Consider the following 20,043-nt stretch of genomic DNA (forward strand, 5'->3'; position numbering starts at 1 on the left):
AAATGCTTGCCTGCTAGGGTTTATCAACAAGAAGGAGAGAGCGAGAGAAACGGGTATCGGGTAATTTTCGATTCAGTCAAAAACGGGTACGACCATTTCCGCTTCCGAAGAACACTGGAACGGTTCGGGTATTTTGGGTCGGGTCGGTTCGGCTAAATCGGCCGGTTCGGGCCAGCGGCTTATTTGTTCACCCCTAAGTATTGGTATGCAGATTAGTACGCAGTTTTGGTTATATGTAGCAAAACTCCATTATTATTTACAATACAAAAAATATGATGGCATGAAAATCTCTTAGCTCCAATAGTTATAAAGGAATGATATTTACAGTTGTGATTGGGTAAGTATTATATAATTATTTTGAAAAAAATAAATAAATACGGAATTTACATGAAAAAAATTAATTTTTTAACAGTAAACCTCACTATTTTTTAAAATAATTATACGACACTTTCGCGTTTTATGATTATATATAATATTATTTTAAATTAATATTTTTTTAAGAAGTATTAAATATATTATTATTTACTTAATAAAATATGTTTGATCATTTTACTTATCAATTAAAAGATAATAAATAAAATATTAATATGTTTTAAATTATAAATAGAATATGTAAATGCTTTGTATTTATTTTTAAAAAAATAAATAAATATATGATTCACATAAAAAATTAATTTTTTAAAAATATATTCCACTCATTTTAAAAAAAATTTAATGTTTGCATAACGGCTTCATTTGGTTACATAGTTAAGATGAAATTAAATGAGATGAGATGAGATATTTTATTGAAAATTGAATAAAATATTATTATAATATAAATTTTATTTTGAGATTTAAAAAAATTGAATTATTTACTATATTTTATATAAAAATTTAAAAAATTATACTAATTAAATGAGATAAAATAGTTTGATTTTGTGTAATTATAAATCCGTAAAAAAAAAAAAAGAAAAACAGAAAAAAGAAAGATTAATCGGACTACTTTATTTTGGTACAACGTTCCGTTTGCACTATCAACAGATTAATTTCAAATTTCCTTAGAAAACAAAAAAGAGATTAATTTAAAACCAAAGAAAAACAAAGGAAAAAAACCCGTGAAATTGGGAAAGAGGAAAGAGCTATGGTGTTCAGAACTCGGTAGGTTGAGATCCAACTGAAAATGGGTGCATCACTGTGTTTTAGTGATAGAAAATGTGTCAGATCTCTCCCAAATACCATAATCTCTCTTTGATCCAAGCCGTCTAAGTCCCAGATCTCTACCACACCGCAATAACCAAAATAGCAAATCGAAGATGTATATGGCATATGGATGGCCCCAGGTGATCCCACTGGAGCCAGGGCTCTGCCCTTCTTCCCAGAAGATCATCTACCTCAAGGTCAATAATCGCCTATTGCTAGTCGTCTCCCCCTCTCATATAGAGCTTTGGAGTTCTTCCCAGGTACCAAATTTCCTATACAGAAGGATATATGTATATATATATGTATATATGTATGCATGCATGCATGTATTTGTGTGTGTGTGTGTGTTTATGTGGGTATTTGTTTTTTGGGTTTTTGTGGTTATGGGTTGTTTTTAATGTGGGCATGCTGAGTATGTTGGGTTTTAACACATTTTCCTTGTTGGTTTTGGGGTTTAGCACAAAGTAAGATTGGGGAAGTACAAGAGGGGTTCGGATTCGGTGCAACGAGAGGGGGAGAATTCGCAGGCTGTTTGGAGCCCTGATGCCAAAATAATCGCTGTTCTGGTAAGTGTTTCATTACTTACTGTCTACTTTTTTGTTTCGTTTTGTTTGTATAAATATGTTCTAATGATCTCACTTTGTCAAAACAAAAAAATGTGTTGTAAATAGTCCAAATTGTGTCAGAGAATCTACTGGCATTAAGTTCTCCTACATTGTGATGCTTCGTGGGAAGGTGTTTGGCCACTTTTTAACTGTACATACATCTAGGCATTTGTTTGTATAAGTGCCTGTTTTGACTGGCCTGGAAATCAAATCCTTTAAAATCAACTGTAAAGTGGTGGGCATTATGTTGGGAAATGAATTCCCCGTGTACTTGGGCAACATCGGTTACTTGTTTCAATAATACTTTATTTTACTTGTCAAAAGAAAGTGTTGGGAAATGAATGGACAAAGTGTTTACCATGTCAAATGAAATAGGGAATTGGGATTTGGAGTTGGCTGTCCTGCATTGTGCTGTTTATGTGTAGCCATGAGAGTTTGTGTAGACCTTTGGAGAGAGAATGAGAGAATTGAATTTTATTGATCACTTAGTTATTGGGGTTAAAAAGTCTCCATACTTATTTTTAATAATTAAGGCAGATTTTATTCAAAGTGCAAAGGGGAACTGCTCAAGTACACTGGAAATATACAATAGAGAAGAACACCCAACTATAGGGATGAAGAAAATAACACAATTCCCTAAACTCTAGGAACCTATGGGAGTGGAACCTGTTATGTGCTTCCATCCATACATAAAGACAGTCAAATGTAAGGGCTGTTAATTTTATTTCTGTCTTCTCGCAATCTTCAAATGTAAGTTGCCAACAAATACTAAGTCGTCTTGCTCATGAATATTGGAATGTTCTTTTCACTAGAATGCGCAGGATTGGGAACTTGATGAGATTACAGGGTTTTTGTATTCTGTAAAGATAGGTGCAAATGGGAGATATTGCTTGCTGTGGAAACACTCGGGGAGCAATAATTTTCTGTTAAGTCATTTTATAAGGTGTTGTCTACCCAACATGATTTTTTTTTTTTTTTTTTTTTTTCGTGGAAGAGCATTTGGAGGGTTTGCGTGCTGTCTAAAGTTGTCTTTTTTACTTGGACTGCTGCACTAGGGAAGATTTTGACGATTGATAATCTGAGAAAGCGTGGTATGATTATTATGGAATGGTGCTTTATGTGTAAGAAGGATGGTGAATCGATTGATCATCTTTTTCTTCATTGTGAGGTGGCTAGGGAGTTATGGATTGGTATTCTATGTAGAACTGGGCTGAGTTGGGTTACGCCTAAGAGGGTGGTGGAGGTTTTAGTCTGCTGGAACAGAAATCACAATAGCTCTCAACTGGATGCGGCTTGGAGGATGATACCATTGTGCTTATTGTGGTGTGTATGGACAGAAAGGAACGACAAATGTTCCCTAAGAGTAGTGGGGGATATCTGGAATTTCTTTGTCTTCTCTCTTTCAGTGGTTTTCTGCTATTGTATTAAGGGAGAGAGTGTTCATGAGGTTTTGTTTTCTTTTCAGCTTTCTAGAATTTAATTAGGTGTCTCATCTTGTATACTTCCTGCATACATGGGCTCCGCCTAGTTTCATTCGTTTCAATAAAGTTTATTACTTATCAAAAAAAAAAAAAAAAGATTTTTTGTGAAGTTAGTAGTTAAAGTGTATCTGCATAAAACTTGATGCCATTTTTGAAACAGGTTTTTTTAGAGTCAATCTGGTGTCCTTAGCTATAAAACATGAAGATTCAATCTGGTGTGTAGGTGCCTGACTTGTATATTACCATATTTAACTGTTAATAGTAAAAATGGGAAGAAGCACAAATAGATATGGTATTTGAGCTCAGGTTGTAGAGCGTGTGGCTGTTAACCACAAGGTCGGAGGTTCAAGCCCTCCTAGTGCTTCCTAGCTAATGTGAGTATTTTTTTCAATATTATAATTATATATATATATATATATATATATAATATTTTAGTACACTATAAGCATTTTTTTGACTGAAGTGATGGTTATCTTGGCTAGAGGGATGTAACTTCATTTTCTATAGGGCTTCATGCACTTCATGTTGCGCAATTTCTTTCTTCATTCAGATCTAGCTATACAATATTTTCAGATGTCACCCTGTTGCTGATATATTCTTTATTTGCAGACATCATCTTTCTTTCTTCACATTTTTAAGGTTCAATTCACTGAGAAAAGAATACAGATTGGAGGGAAGCAATCCTCTGGCCTGTTTCTTGCCTCCATTTCTCTTCTTCTGAGTGAGCAGGTGCCTTTTGCAGAAAAGGTCTTTGCAACGTAAGTACCCGTTGACTTTAATTTACAAAAATTGAATTTCTATGTCAGATATTGTTCTTAGTCTCGATAAATTGGTGAGATATCTTTGGAGTTTACATAATTCCATCTGGTCATATAAAAATTATGCATTCCGTGTGTAATCAGGGGAATCAAGTAGAAATAGAATGTAGTCTTTACAAAATGGAGGTATCAATTGATCCCAAATTTTGCGATACTGGCATAAACTCCTGAATGGTAGTACCTTAGCTTGATTTATGTTTCTCGAAGAACTTGACTACATTGCTTAACTTCCATCTTTCTCTCATCCAAGTAGCTTGTAAAGAAAAATGAAAGAGAAAAGAAAAGTGATATATAAGTTCTATAAATGAAATATGGTAAAAAAAAGAATTTACTTGCTCAAATATTCCATCAACATGAATTTTTTTCCTACCTTTTATTAGATAAAGCATCTTGTCCCTTTACAATAGGTTAACTTGCTGATATATGGCCAGCTTGATTTTAATTTTTCAGATACTCTTTGGTTGTGATATTTTTATATTGCGTTAGATATTGATATTGATGTTTAACAACATAATAGTTTTTAACCTTTATTTTAATGATGTTATCTTGTCAGCAGTTTTTCCGAGTTTTGTGCTGATATGTCTGGTAATATTTTTTCTTGCCAGGAGCAATATTGTGTGTGATAATAAACATATGCTAGTTGGACTTTCTAATGGATCTTTATATAGCATCTCATGGAAGGGGGAGGTAATGCTAAAGTGATAGGCATAATCGGTTTTTTAGTTGATTGCATATATTTTTGGAGCATTGATGCTGTATCTCCGTTTCTAGAATTGAGTGATGTTTCACTTCTAGTTGTGTTGATCTGCTTACAATTATGGTCTTCTCCTTGACAGTTTTATGGATCATTTGAACTTGATCATGACCTACATGATAGCAGTGAAGTTTCTCAACCACCACTTTCTTTGGATAATGGCCTTTCTGCTGGTGGTGCTCCAGGAGTTGTTATCTCCAACCATGATATCTCCAAGAAGTCTGCTATTATCCAATTAGAGATTAATCTTCTATTGAGGTTGCTATTGGTGTTATATTCTGATGGACAACTGGTGTTGTGTTCAATAAGTAAGAAAGGTATAAAGCAGGTTGATTGTATTAGGGCTGAAAGAAAGTTGGGTTCTGGTGATGCTGTATGTGCTTCAGTGGCTTCAGAACAACAAATCCTTGCAGTTGGTACCAGAAGAGGGGTTGTTGAGTTATATGATCTAGCTGAATCGGCACCACTTATTCGTACTGTGTCTTTGTATGATTGGGGGTAAGCCTTATATAAAATGAGTAAAGTTTGGAAATTTGTGGCATAATATAACAATTGTTGGTTTTACTTGTAGCGCCAGATACTGAATCTCCAGCAGCGTCCATAATGTACATTTAACTCCTAATAACATTCCTTTTTAAGTTGGGTTTATATTAACTTAGACTTACCTCCTTTCTTTTCATCTTCGTGTGATGATTTGTACTCATGCATGATATGTTTCCTTCATCTCTATTGAGTTGCAAGAGGGTTATAAAAAGAGTCGTACAAGTTTCAAGAGTTATGCTAGGACACCAAATGTGTCCAAGGAGGGGTTGAATCCTGTAATTAGTGCATTATAGCAGCTGGAGTGGAACTGTATTAAATCAGAGAATTGTAATTTGGCGCATATATTAATCATACGAGGCTTGCTTTTGTGCTAAAGTTTGTGAATATCCAATTTTTATTGGTTTATTCTAATTGATCAACCATGGTGCTCCAGTGAATTGTGTATTTCTTATACTGGATGAGTCAATTTGATTTTCTTTTGCTAGTATCTGCTTCATGTTGTTATTGGTTGTGAGAAGTCCAAAAGTTGACTGAGGAGGATTATTGACCTCAGCATTAGTTTGCAGTTTGAATTGAAGTCTGTTTCATATAAGCTTTGGTTGAGGTTGTAGGTCACGAAGAATTTTATGTCCTGGTGCTGTTAATTTGCAGATATTCAGTGGATGACACTGGTTCTGTCAGTTGTATTGCATGGACACCTGATAATTCAGCTTTTGCAGTTGGGTGGAAGTTAAGAGGACTTACAGTCTGGTCTGTTTCCGGGTGCCGTTTGATGTCAACAGTCCGCCAAATCGGTTTAAGTTCTTTATCTTCTCCAGTGATAAAGAGAAACCAGGACAGTAAGTATGAACCTTTGATGGGTGGCACCTCGGTGATGCAGTGGGATGAATATGGATATAGGCTTTATGCTATCGAGGAAGGATCTTCTGAGAGAATTCTTGCATTTTCTTTTGGTAAATGTTGCCTAAACAGAGGAGTTTCAGGCACAACATATGTCCGCCAAGTGATTTATGGTGAAGATCGTTTGCTTCTTGTTCAGTCTGAAGATACTGACGAACTTAAAATGCTCCATCTTAACCTTCCAGTTATGTTTTGACTTGCAAACTTGAAAAGAAAATTTCTCATTGGTATTCCTGAAATATGGATTTTGCTGATTAAGATTTTCATTGGCTCAGGTTTCGTACATCACCCAAAATTGGCCACTTCAACATGTGGCCGCTAGCAAGGATGGAATGTACTTAGCAGTTGCTGGTCTCCATGGGCTAATCTTATATGATATACGGTTGAAAAAATGGCGAGTATTTGGAGACATTAGTCAGGAACAAAAGATACAATGCAAAGGTTTGTTATGGCTGGGGAAGATAGTTGTCGTCTGCAACTACATTGACTCTTCTAGCACGTGAGATGATTACCTGTATTTTATTTTATTCTGTTGAGTTAAATCTATTCCAATTTTGGTTTGGTCTGTCGTAAAAGTCATTAGTTTATGATTATCACTGTGTAATTGTTAAACTGAGGTAAGCATATTTGACTGCCATGAGTTTCCATTGCTTTGTCAGTACGAATTCTGTTCTTTAAGTAGATGAGAAGTTTTGTCTATTTATTTTATGCTGCAGGACATCATTATAATTAATGCTGATTTAAAATATCCTTTGCAGGTATGAATTACTTTTTTATCCGAGATATCACCTTGATCAGAGCTCACTGCTTGGTCGTAAACCATTGGTTGCCAAACCAATGGTGATGGATGTCTATCAAGACTTCATTCTTGTCACATATCGGCCATTTGATGTCCACATATTCCATGTTAAATTATTAGGTGATATGACACCTTCTAGTACTCCAGATTTAAAGGTAGATGAATAATTGAAATAAATACTAATTTCTGCACTCCTGAAGTCTCAGTTTGCACTTTGAATGACTGTGCTTTAATGAAACTTTATTCTTCATTTTTAAGTGATTAAATGACAAACAGCTTTCTACAGTACGGGAACTATCAATCATGACTGCAAAGAGCCATCCTGCAGCCATGCGTTTTGTCCCTGATCAGCTTCCAAGAGAGGGCTTCCCAAATAATCATTTTTCTTCTTCTTCAGATTTGTTATTTAGAGAGCCTACAAGGTATGCATCCTCCGAAGTGATAGGTAGACTTTCATAAACCACTTGTGACATGCCTTTTAATGTATGTGTTCTATGCTAGATGTTTGATATTGCGGGCAAATGGGGACCTTTCAGTTCTTGATTTGGATGATGGACATGAAAGGGAGCTTACTGACTCTGTTGAATTATTTTGGGTCACTTGTGGTCAGTCAGAGGAGAAACAGAATCTAATCGAGGAAGTTTCATGGTTAGATTATGGTCACCGAGGAATGCAGGTAATTAATTGTAGAGATCTATGTTAGTGTTTATTACACTTCTCAGTTGTCATTTGCTTTATTGTTTACCTTGGTTTGGGTAATTTGTAGTTGTCTGACATAGTTTCTTCTCGGAAGCTTCCTTTTACAGGTTTGGTATCCATCGCCTGGTTTTGATCCTTTCAAGCAGGAGGAATTCTTGCAGGTATGCATGTCTCTAAGACCATGTTGTGATCTTTTGGCAAAGAGTGCTAAACAGGGCAAGGGAGTTTATGTGAAACTTGTTTGTTTGTTCGTTTTGGTTTTGGTAAGTACGCTAATTTTATTCAAAGTGCAAAGGGGCACACGAAATATACAACAGGAAACATCCAACTACTAGAGATATGAAGAAAAAAAGACAATTCTATAAAATTAAGAAAGCTAGAGGAACATGAGCTATAATACACTTTGATCTAAACATGGAGAATTGACCATAATGGCTCGTAATTTTAATCGCTATCTTACAATCTCCTATGGTCTGAATTGCTATGGATCTAAGGGGACTTTGCCAACAATCCATCAAGTCCAACACTGACCCACTCAGTCTGAAAGGTACCACATATCGATTTCCATAGATCCCTAACCACCTTGCAGTGTAGCGAAAGATGACCAATGCTTTCTGTACCCTGCTTACACATACAGCAACAATTCATTACTACGACATTTTGCTTTCTTAAGTCATCCATCATACCAAAGAATGTTATTTTCGATGGTGCTTTATTTCTCCAAATATTTTCCAAGGAAAAGCATGGCCACGTTTTTCTTTTAATCAGTAAATAAGGATTTTATTAATGAGAAATAAGGATTTATACAAGAACAATACCTAGGAATGATTAATTAGGGATACAAGGAGTTCACGAATGTTCAGACCATTGAAGTCTATTACAATTGACCAATGGGGATGCCAAACAATGCTGGGAAAGCTGTCGTCAAGGGCTGATCACCGCACCACATATTGTGCAAAAACCTGATCTTAGAACCACCCCCACCTCAAATCTAACGCAACAAAAGTTCCCCCAGCCTCTCCTAATGTTTTTCCACACCCCAACCTTGGAAGACCCACTAACCTCATTTGAATGCTAACCTCCTGGCCCTCTCACTCTTTTGTTTGTAACTCTTTCATATTTTGGACCCAGCTGGAGTTAGTTCTGTTTTATGTTTCTCATTCTTCTTTGATGCAAACAATATGGCTGTAGATGTTTTTACCTTTGTTTGTGAAATAATAAGTTTACTGATTATTGAGATGAGATACTAAATGAATTTAATTTACCTATTGGTTGTGTCTAATGTTCCTAGTTCATTCCTTGAAAGTCTAATGTTACATCTGCATCTTTAAAAATAAACTTGTGGGATATAAGTTACTTTAATTTGTTATTTGGTCAACGCAGCACGAGTTGGTGCATTTGGCTTTGACATAAATATAGATAGGTGTTTGTTTTCTATATGTCTTGTGTACTTGGGCTATCTATACCTATTGTTTTAAATTAATGAAACTTATTGATTACTTTTAAAAAAAAATTGTACCATGAGATGGTAAAATAACTTGGCATTAATTTTTAGTTGGATCCGGAGCTGGAATTTGATCGTGAGGTATACCCCATGGGACTTCTACCAAATGCTGGCGCTGTTGTTGGTGTTTCCCAGAGGATGTCATTTTCAGCCTGCACAGAATTTCCATGTTTTGAACCTACTCCGCAAGCTCAAACTATACTTCATTGCCTACTTCGACACTTACTTCAGGTACGAATTTTGCATTTTTGTTAATGCTTTTAATAGGGACCCCACTGAAACTAAAAGAACACTATTCTTTTCCCCAAACCCATCCTCCTCCTCCCACTGTCTTTGTGATTCATGAGTTTTTTGCTTGTCTAATGCAACATTTTTTTTTTCCTTCTTATGCTGACAAGTCATATAATTGTAGTTAATGTTTATTGAACCCATGACATAACCCTCCATTCTATACTTATAGGGGAGGGGCTACCTATTAAGCTAGTGCTTTAGTGGCAATCCTTTGTAGATGCATAAATAATTTAAAAATTAACATGCATGATATGGACTTTTGCAACCATCTAGGCTATTGGGTGGTACTTCAGATATTAGCAAGGCCAACATCTAGGCAATTGCACTTCAAAAACTTTGTGAAAATCATAGAAACTATGGGGCTCAGTATCTTTGAAGATGGTTACCTGGTTGGTAGGGATTTGACTTCTTTCTGGTATTGCTGTGGTCTTAGAGCTGCAGTATTGTTTTGTGAAGCAATGCATTGTTTACTAATGCTCCTGGATTGTCAATGATAAAATTATTATTGGTTGGCCCCAACCTTTTCAATAAAAGGCAAGCTCTTGCATATTGAGTAATCATGAACGTCAATCAGATTATTATTACCACACCTTGGTTTAGTTATTTAAAAAAAAAACTCCTATTATTCTTCTTAGTTTTCTGATTTCTAGTATGGTTATCAGATGCTTGCTTTGCCAAATCCATTGCTTGTTCTTGTTGTAATATTAACTTGTACAGTAATATTCATGAATATCCTATGTGAATAATCGTGAATTACATAGGTACCCTCGAAGTTTTCTGTACTCCGTACAACCAAAAACTCTGATGAGGCCTGGTGGGATTAAGCGGTAAATCACGACTGAGCAGTGAGTTGTAGGGGTCGCAGAGTAGGATGGGGTTTAGAAGAAATCTAGTTGTAGAGTCGAAAACATTTGTTTTGAGGAAGGAAGGAGGCTCCTTGCTCATTACATAAAGTAGTTGGAAGATAGTGAAGGAAGTGAGACTTGGGGTGGTATAGGTGTAATTGTTTGCAAAAGCATTGGAGGAGAATTTGAAGGGGGACGAAGGATTTTTGTACCACATCAAGGGAGGTTGCCAGGAGCTTCATTGCACAGAGGTGCTCAAGTGCCAATGGCCGTTTCATGGCATTAGTAGAATACGGTGGGGGTGGAAGGCGAAATTTTAGTTTTATACCGGAAGACATGGAGGAGATGGGTTGGAGGTGAATGTCAGATGAGTTGAGGGAGGCCATTTCGGGGGAGGGGATCATGCTTTGTAACACGGGCAGAGTATCACAGATGCTGTCGGGGATGGGGAGCCAAACACAAGTTCGATCGTACAAGGAGGCCCTGGTGCAGGTGACGGTGCCGGTGTAGTCCCGAGTACAATATACAGGTGGCAGGGCCGGCGGTGGTAGAACTCAACAACAAACTATGGTGAGATGCGTACAAGGTTAGGGGACGAAAATTGCTCGACACACTACTGGATTAGACTGTGTGCAATGGAAGGGTGGCAGTGGTAGGCCCGTTGTCGCTCTGGCAGGCGATGGCGTGCATAGTACTCTGAAGGACATGCAATCCCAATTGACAAATTTGCAAGAGAAAGTGGCTGCTCTAATACGCTGTGTTGCGGAGGATAAGGCTATTGGCCTGGGCTATGCACTCAGGAATGATATTGGGCCTAATAAACATATAGGTGTAGGCAATAAAGTGGGGCTTAATACTTTTTGTGGGTGTTCATGGTATTTATGGGCCGAATTCAGATAGCAATAGAGGACTTCTATGAGAGGAGCTAGCGGGAGTTCATAGTTGGTGGGACACACCATGGTGCATAGGCGGTGATTTTAATGTTATAAGGTTCTCAAGGGAACGATTAGGAGAAAGTAGGATGCGACTTGCAACGATAAAATTTTCGGAGTGTATTTTCGACTTGGGATTGGATTGTGGTATTGTTCAAGGAGGGTGTCGGTACTTTAAATTCGAAAATATGTGGTTGAAAACTGAAGGCTTTATGGATAGGGTTAGGCTATGGTGGTACTTATATCAGATCCATGGCACTCCTAGTTTCATGTTGGTAGGTAAATTGAAAGTCCTGAAACAAGATTTAAAGCTTTGAAATACTCAGTCCTTTGGTGATATAGGTGACTAGAAGAAGTCTATGTTGGGAGAGATACAAGAATTAGAAAGGATACAGGAAGGTCAGGTCCTTTCCTCGGAAGAGTTATCTCAGAAAGCAAAATTAGTGTTAGGATTTGAGAGGGTTATATTATTGGAAGAGATTTCTTAGTGCCAAGAATCCAGAGCATTGTGGTTGAAAGAAGGTGATCGAAGTACACAGTTCTTCCATAGAGTGGCCAACTCTCATAGGAGAACTAATACCATTGAAATGCTGAATATAGACGGCATGGCTTGTACAGAGACTCTTGTGATTCGAGAGCATGTTGCTGATTTTTTGTAACACTTACTAAACAAGTGGGATGGTGGCCAAAGATCGATGGACTAGCCTTTGGAAAATTTTAAAAAAGCCTAAATGCCACTTTTATTGCACTTATCCCTAAGAAGCTTGGGGCAACAGAAGTGAAAGATTATCGACCCATTAGCCTTGTAAATGGGGTGTATAAGATCTTATCCAAGGTGCATCATCTACGGGAGGTGTTGGGAAAGATCATTTTGAAACCCCAAAATGCTTTTGTAAGTGGTAGGAAAATTCTGAACTCAGTTCTCATTGCCATTGAATGCCTCAATAATAGATTAAAATTCGGCAATAAGGGGATCTTATGTAAATTGGATATGGAGAAAGCTTATCATCATGTGAATTGGGATTTCTTAATTTACTTGCTTGGGAGATGTGGTTTTGGGGAGAGATGGTGTTCGTGGATCAGATGGTGCATCTCAACGGTGAAGTTTTCAGTGTTAGTAAATGGCAGCCCATTTGGCTTCTTCAACAACTTGAGAGGCCTAAGACAAGAAGATCCTTGGTCTCCACTTTTATTTGTCATAGTTATGGAGGCGCTTAGCAGAATGATCTCAACCTTGGTTAACAGTGGTTTTTTGAGTGGTGACCCCAATAGGGGTACTCTTAACATTTCTCACTTATGTTTGTAGATGATACATTGATTTTTTGAGGCAGAACAAAACCAGATGCGAGCATTGAGGGCTTTCTTACTTTGTTTTGAAGCGACAACTTGTCTGAAAGTGAACTTCGACAAATCAGAGTTGGTGCCAGTTGGTAATGTTCGCAATATTCGATAGTTGGCTAATGTTCTTGGATGTAAGGTTTCCTTTCTTCCCATGAATTACCTCGGTCTTCCTTTAGGGACAGCATCACAGGCTAAGTTGATTTGGGATACAGTGATTGAGAAGATTGAAAGTAGATTAGCTGGTTGGTCGAGATTGTACTTGTCGAAAGGTGGTCGGATCACCTTAATCAAAAGCACTCTGTCTAATTTACCAACGCCTTTCTTATCGCTGTTCCCCATCCCAGCAAGTGTGGTGACTTGGATTGAAAAATTGCACTGTGATTTCCTTTCGAATGGTATGGGTGATGAAATCAAATTCCACCTGGTTAAGTGGGATAAGGTATGCTCTACAATTTCTTCTGGGTTGGGAGTTAGAAATATGAGGATCTTTAATAGGGTTTTACTTGGGAAATGGTTGTGGAGACACACCATGGAACCAAAAACTCTATGGAAGTTGTGATTGATCTTAAATATGGACGGGGGTGTGTGTGTGTTTTTTTTTTGGGGGGGGGGGGGGGGGGGTTGTTGTTCGAGCACTAGAAAGGTGAGTGGGGCTTATGGAGTGGGAGTTTGGAAGCATATTAGACGAGGGTGGGGTTTTTTACTCGTCATACTAGACTTATGTCGGGAGATGGTTCTATAATTAAATTCTGGAGTGACCTATGGTGTGGTGATAACACCCTTAAGGATTCATTTCCTTCAGTTTTCAGGATTGCTTGTGAAAAAGAAGCTTTAGTAGGGCTGCCCAAGATTGGGAGGATTCATTCCCTTCAGTTTTCAGGATTGCTTGTGAAAAAGAAGCTTTAGTAGCTGATGTTATGGTGATTTATGGGGATCAAGTCCAATGGAACGTGAACTTTAGTAGGGCTGCCCAAGATTGGGAAATGGGTAACTTATAGAGGATTTTTTTCGTCTTCTATACTCCATGAAATCGTACATTCAAGGGGTTGACAGGTTGTGGTTGATACTAACAGTTAAAGGCATATTTTCGGTTCGCTCTTTCTATAAGTATCTCACACAATTGCAAGACAATCAATTCCCATGGAAGAAGATTTGGCGAAATAGGGCGCTTCCTAAAGCGGCATTTTTTGTTTGTTCAGCTCCTTTGAGTAAGATTTTGATGACGGACAACTTATAGAATTGGGGTGATCGTAGTAGATTGTTGTTGTATATGCAAGAAAAGTGGTGAGACTGTGGATCATCTTCTACTGCGTTGCGAGGTTGCTAGAGCGCTATGGGATGATGTGTTCTGCAGGTTAGAGCTAGCTTGGCTTATTCCTGCCACAGTAGTTGAGTTCTTGGCCAGTTGGACAAATCTAGGAGGAGCTCCACAAATCACAGCTGTGTGGAAAATGGTGCCTATTTGCATCTTGTGGTGCCTATGGCAGGAGCGAAATGACTGGACGTTTGAAGACAAAGAACGCTCTATAGGGGAACTTAGATCACTTTTTGTTAGAACATTCTTTTTATGGGCCATAGCTGTAGATTTTAATGGCCTTGGCCTTCATGACTTTCTTTCTTCTTTTTCGTCTTCCTAGATAGGCGTTAACTCGTGTATACTATCTTGTGTACTTGGGCTAAGCCTATTATTATTAATATAATTGTTTACTTAGAAAAAATAATAATAATAACCATGAATTGATTCGTCCATGAAAAAGTGATTGCAAAGACTAGTCATGTATTTGTCACTGCTTTTCACCATGGTTATATTTGGAGATAGATGGCAACTAATTGACGGACACAATGAGAAATTATTTTGTTTTTGGTTACTTTACTCATAACAAACTTAACAATTGCCATTTTTAATGCAATAACTGGTCATGATGTTTGTTTAAGGAAGCAGGTAGAACTTCATCAGGTTAAGCCAAACTCGAAAGGTGTAAGACTTACTATTTTGGATTTTGATTACTCCATGATGAGGTTTAAAGTGCCTTCACCCAAAAGGAACTTTATGAAATTTATTTTTGGGGGGCTAGCAGAGAGGTCTCTCAAGCACTAACTCAACAATGAGCTTCGCGAATAACAAAAACTCTTATTCTCCTTAATATTGGCTTATAATACCTATTGTTGAAGAGTTCTCAACATCAACCTGATGAAGTGGAGCTTCAGCTAGAATTTTGAAACCTAAAAATGAGTCCATCAATGTATAATGCGATTGTACTTAATTTGGAAATTATGCTGGTGTACAAACCTATTTTGGTCCAAAAGTATATTTTAAAAGATAACATCTCCCTACTATAAAACATGGGCTTTCTTGGGTTTGTCAAAAGGTGCCTCTTTAGTCCCTGGCTTGATTTTGTAGGCTTCATCCAATATCCCAAGTGGTGCCTGAAGTTTGTGTGATTTAGTAACAATGCTCTTTCCTATGTTTAAGATATTTTTACACTTTTAGTTCAGTTTGTGTGTGTCTGTCTGCAGAGAGATAAAAGGGAGGAGGCTTTACGGTTGGCGCAACTGTCAGCAGAGAAGCCTCATTTTTCACATTGTCTGGAGTGGCTTCTTTTCACAGTATTTGATGCTGAAATAACCAGGTATAGTACGGGAAGGAAGTTAATCTGATTTTGAGCCTTGGTACTTCTCTACTGTATGGAGTTGTAGAAAGTCAGTCTCCAAACTAGGTTCTTGTGGACCGTATATGAATGGGATGTGCTGCTCACTTTGTGGCCTTAGTGAAATTGACTAGTAGTGCTCAAGGGAGCAGTAGGCTACTCAATGTGGTAGGCTCCTCCCTACTGATAAATCACCCTACCTTAAAGAAGGTAGAACTTGATAATTGGTCTTGAACCATTATGCCGACATGCCAGTTGGAACCATAATCAAGTTTTCTGTTTTTTGACATTGGCTGATGATTTCATCCTTAAATGATTTTACTTTTAGCATAATTTTATTTTTTGGGTAAATTGCTATCTTATAATTTCAACATATTGCTTACTATATCAATTGCACTGCAGGCGAAATGTAAACAAGAACCACGTCTCAGTCCCTAAATATGCTAACTCTCTTCTGGAGAAGACCTGTGATTTGATTAGAAATTTCCCCGAGTATTTTGATGTGGTTGTAAGTGTTGCAAGAAAAACTGATGGTCGACATTGGGCAGATTTGTTCTCTGCTGCTGGAAGATCAACAGAGTTCAGTGTTCCCCTTCTAGTTTTTTCTAGTTATTTTTTTTAATATGTTTACTGCATGTTTGAAGTGTATTAGAATATTACATATACCCATAAACTTACAATCAAAACTGGCACATTACACCCATAAACTATCAAATTTGACACTTTGCACCCTCCCTTAAAATCCAACGGTCAAGATTTTGTTATGTAACCTATTTTTCTTTTATCTTTACAGTTAGAATCAAACGAAGGTATAAAGTGTCAGTTTTTGGGAGTTTAGTGGTGTAAATTGTCAGTTTTGGTAGTTTGAGGGTTCAATGTGTTAGTTTTGGTATTGAAGTGCAAAGCTTTGATAATTTGAGGGTGCAAAATGTGTTTTTCCCGTTTACTTGTCCAAATACAGTTTTGAAGTCTATCGGATCTCCTGCAGATAGACTTGGTTAGCCAGTTCCCAGACTCAGCTTGATTAGTCCATAGTTTCTGCCTCATCAAGAAATTTTTTTTACCTGGACATAGCTTCCAATTTCCCCAAAGTGTGTTGTCCATAAGATGCCTCAATTTGCTGCTCTTATTTAAACTGATTTTTCCTCCTATACTACCAAGTGTTGCATTTTATTCTCATTTACACATCTCCATTCTTGAAAACATCACTGGTGTCATTTAAGCTATAAGCTCCATTTGCTCAACCGAGAATGTAAGCACTCCCCCATTGTTTTTCCCATTGTTTAGGTTGTTTGAGGAATGCCTCCAGCGAAGATGGTACCGAACTGCTGCTTGCTATATACTTGTAAGAAACACAATGTTTCTTAAATAACTGATAAGCATCTGGGTATTGGAAATTATCATGGTTTTGGTTCTTTTTCCCTAGTTTTTTTCCATTACCTGTTTTTCTTTAGTACTGCTTGAGGTTAACTGTGAAATAGTTAAGGTTAACTGTAAAAATGAGGCCATCCATCTTTTCTTCTGATTAGAGAATGTTAAGCAGTTGAGCCCCACAATTTATATCTCCAATAGATGAGTACATTTTCTCTCTACAAACTACCACAACATTGTTGTTTACTGAGGTTGACTCAGTACAATTTGGAAATTAATTTGAAATTTTAGTATCAGTTACACCCTCCACCATGGGTCAAACACCATATGAGTTCAACAGAATTATACAAAAAGACCAAATTATCCTTCATTCCATTAAGAGGCTTAGTTTTAATATTGAGGGTATTTTTATCCTTTTATGCATATTTTCATTGAAGCCAATGGTGATTTTTGACAGACGGCGTAACAGATGCTGAAATTTCAAGTTAGGGTCTGAGTTGCACTAATTCAAGGTTTAGGGGATAAGTGACAACTGACAATTAGGTGGTAGTTTGTAAAGGGAAAGTGTAATTAACTTTACTTTAATGTAAGAGGTATTTTAAAACCTCTTACTTCTGCTGTGGTTAGAAGGCTATGCATAAGATGTAAAAATATAAGTTCCCAATGTAATACATTGCATAATCTGGTCAGAGGGAGGAAGTAAGGAACTATAAAAGTATCTTTTGCCCTGTGTACTTTCATAAGGCCTTTGGCTTTATTGATATTATCTTACTTACAAAAAGAATCTGGTGAGTGGATCTACTGAATGTATATCTGAAAGTTTCCACCTATCACTGCCATTTTATCAATTCATTTTGTCTTGAACGTTTCAGGTAATTGCTAAACTTGAAGGCCCTGCTGTCAGTCAGTACTGTGCTTTACGCTTATTACAGGTAGAGACTAGTATCAGGTTACAATTTTATTTCAGTTTTATTTTCAACCTTTATTTTCCTCTTTTATTCATTCTTTTTCTTAAAGATTTATTTTTGACAATGATTGTTAAACCTTCTGCAGGCAACACTTGATGAATCATTATATGAACTTGCTGGGGAGCTGGTATGAGCAAGACATGATGATATGCTTCTATGATTGATGTATTTTAAACAGGGTATAGTAACTTTTTTAATTACGTTTTTAGGTGAGGTTCTTGCTGAGATCTGGAAGGGAATATGAACAGGCATCTACAGATTCAGACAAATTGTCTCCTAGATTCTTGGGCTATTTTCTATTCCGTACCAGTTACCCGAGGCAGTCCTTGGAGAAAAGGTGGTTATAAATTGTTTGATATAATTTTCTATAATTCTCAGTCGGCAGCTTTGACATTCCAAATTTTACTAACTACACTTCTCTTTCTGCCCCTGTTGGAGCAGCAATTCAATCAAGGAGCAGAGTGCTCATGTTGCTTCTGTTAAAAATATTCTAGAAAACCATGCTAGTTATTTAATGTCAGGAAAAGAACTTTCCAAGCTTGTGGCATTTGTGAAAGGCACTCAGTTTGATTTAGTGGTAAGAAAGGCTTCTGTTTTTCTTTGTGCATGATTACGTTCTAATGAGATGTGATATTATGTTTTCTGATGACAATATATTGCAGGAATATCTTCAAAGAGAAAGACATGGATGTGCTCGCTTGGAGAACTTTGCTTCAGGGCTTGAACTTATCGGGCAAAAGGCATTACTATCTGAAAACACTCTAAATCTATTTATCTCTATTGTTAAAAACTTCAAAGCCGTGTAGTCACAGCTTAGTTTCCTACATGAGGAAAACACTGATAATAGTAGTGTACAGGTCTTAACTATAGAGGAAATGATTCGGAGACTTGAATATTTATGGGAATTTAAGCATAAAGCATGATAAACAGACAAAGCATTTACTTCCAGAATATTCCCTTTTTTTCATAACACAAATTTCCTCTTTCTTCCCTCACTGAATTCTTTTGTGTGCCTAGCTTCAAATGGATACTCTGCAGAGCAGGCTGGATGCAGAATTCCTTTTGGCTCACATGTGCTCTGTTAAGTTTAAGGAGTGGATAGTTGTACTGGCTACACTTCTAAGACGATCTGAGGTACAGTTGGATTCCTTTATACAAACCTTGGTATCAATAAATATATGCATCTGCATTATTTGCGTAACATGTACTGGGATCAGTTTAGCCTTCATGAACTAGGAAGAACTCACAAAATAACCTTTTTTGTGGGGCAGTAGTCTCTGTGATAAGAACTTCCAATCTGGAACAGCAAGTATAACTTTGTGTTCACCCTGGAAGGGGAATTATTTGTGGAAATTTCATAGTCTGACAGTTTTCTTTAGGGAAAAATGTATATAAATACAGTTAACTGAGTTTTTGTAACATATTTCGAGATTGTTTCTCGTCAACCTAGCATTGTGCGTGTAGAATGGTCTTTGACCTGTTGCATGTGCGGTAGTTTCTTGTCAACCTAGCATTGTACCGGCAGAAGGGTCTTTGTCCTGTTGCATGTGCGGAAGGCCATTGATGCATTCTGCAGCATCTGCACACATGCATGAGAGAGAGGCATATAGGTGTCATGGGGATATACTGTTTGAGAGAGTGAAGGAGAAAGGGGTACTTAGATCTCATATCAGTTGGTCTTATGCCATCTCTGGACCCTTTATCAACCCATGTTCATTCTAAATTTGCACAGGTTCTTTTTGATATTTTCCGGCATGATATGCGGTTATGGAAAGCATATGGCATTACCCTGCAGGTATTTGGGCCTCAAAGTTTTCACGATTTTAAAAATAATCATGCAATTGATCATTTGTGCATTTATATCTTATTGTCCTTTGTTGATCAATGATTGTTAGTCCCATCTGGCATTTGCTGAATACCACGATCTACTTGAAGAGTTGGATGAGAAACTTTCATCAGTTGTGACTTTGGTAGAGGAATGAGGGCAGATTTGGATTTCCAATCTAAGCCCTGACCACATATATGTTGCCAAATGAAGTACTCCGACGGTCAAATCCAGTACACATGACCACAAATCCATTTGTAAATGGAGCAGACAATGAGCACCGGGAAGCACAAAAAATCATGTTTTCCCTTTGGTAAATAATCATTTCAATAAAAATGATAGTATTGATGGTCTCATTGGAATTACAGAATTCTTCATTCTTGTAGAATAGGAGAAACAAACATTGGGAGTTCATTTCTAATTTTTTGATTGTATTTTTTTTTAAATGATTATTTCACACTTATAATCTCTATACATATAAATGGCTTGGCTTGTTCTTCTATTATCTGATTTGTGTATAGGATTTTATTCTCTCTTCTG

General features: G+C 37.1%; 1 protein-coding gene across 3 annotated transcripts; it reads left to right on the forward strand.

Annotated features, from left to right (window-relative positions):
* The first annotated feature begins 1,031 nt into the window (after nt 1-1,031).
* On the forward strand, nt 1,032-20,008 carry LOC122310290 (guanine nucleotide exchange factor subunit RIC1-like). Of its 3 annotated transcripts, none has more exons than XM_043124173.1 (23): nt 1,036-1,439; nt 1,638-1,745; nt 3,875-4,023; nt 4,689-4,770; nt 4,920-5,335; nt 6,032-6,464; nt 6,556-6,779; nt 7,039-7,234; nt 7,356-7,501; nt 7,581-7,755; nt 7,886-7,939; nt 9,334-9,513; nt 15,188-15,321; nt 15,742-15,918; nt 16,627-16,684; nt 17,583-17,642; nt 17,764-17,805; nt 17,888-18,015; nt 18,120-18,255; nt 18,341-18,418; nt 18,696-18,812; nt 19,411-19,473; nt 19,574-20,008. In XM_043124173.1, the coding sequence occupies exons 1-23, from the start codon at nt 1,293-1,295 to the stop codon at nt 19,658-19,660; spliced, it is 3,390 nt and encodes a 1,129-aa protein (XP_042980107.1). In that variant the 5' UTR covers nt 1,036-1,292; the 3' UTR covers nt 19,661-20,008. The 3 variants fall into 3 exon arrangements, 2 of the variants coding, with proteins under 2 accessions (XP_042980107.1, XP_042980112.1); XM_043124178.1 differs by having other exon boundaries at nt 1,037-1,439; nt 15,209-15,321; XR_006242601.1 differs by lacking the exons at nt 18,341-18,418; nt 18,696-18,812; nt 19,411-19,473; nt 19,574-20,008 and having other exon boundaries at nt 1,032-1,439; nt 17,583-17,659; nt 18,120-18,135.
* The last annotated feature ends 35 nt before the right edge of the window (nt 20,009-20,043 follow it).

Source organism: Carya illinoinensis, chromosome 1 (assembly GCF_018687715.1).
Source record: "Carya illinoinensis cultivar Pawnee chromosome 1, C.illinoinensisPawnee_v1, whole genome shotgun sequence".
NCBI classification, from domain to species: domain Eukaryota; kingdom Viridiplantae; phylum Streptophyta; class Magnoliopsida; order Fagales; family Juglandaceae; genus Carya; species Carya illinoinensis.

Coding starts and splice junctions, on each gene's coding strand:
- LOC122310290 (XM_043124173.1), top strand. CDS start 1,293: ATGTATATGGCATATGGATGGCCCCAGGTGATCCCACTGGAGCCAGGG. Junction 7,756..7,885: donor ATGGTCACCGAGGAATGCAG/GTAATTAATTGT, acceptor TTCCTTTTACAG/GTTTGGTATCCATCGCCTGG. Junction 17,806..17,887: donor ATGAACTTGCTGGGGAGCTG/GTATGAGCAAGA, acceptor TTACGTTTTTAG/GTGAGGTTCTTGCTGAGATC.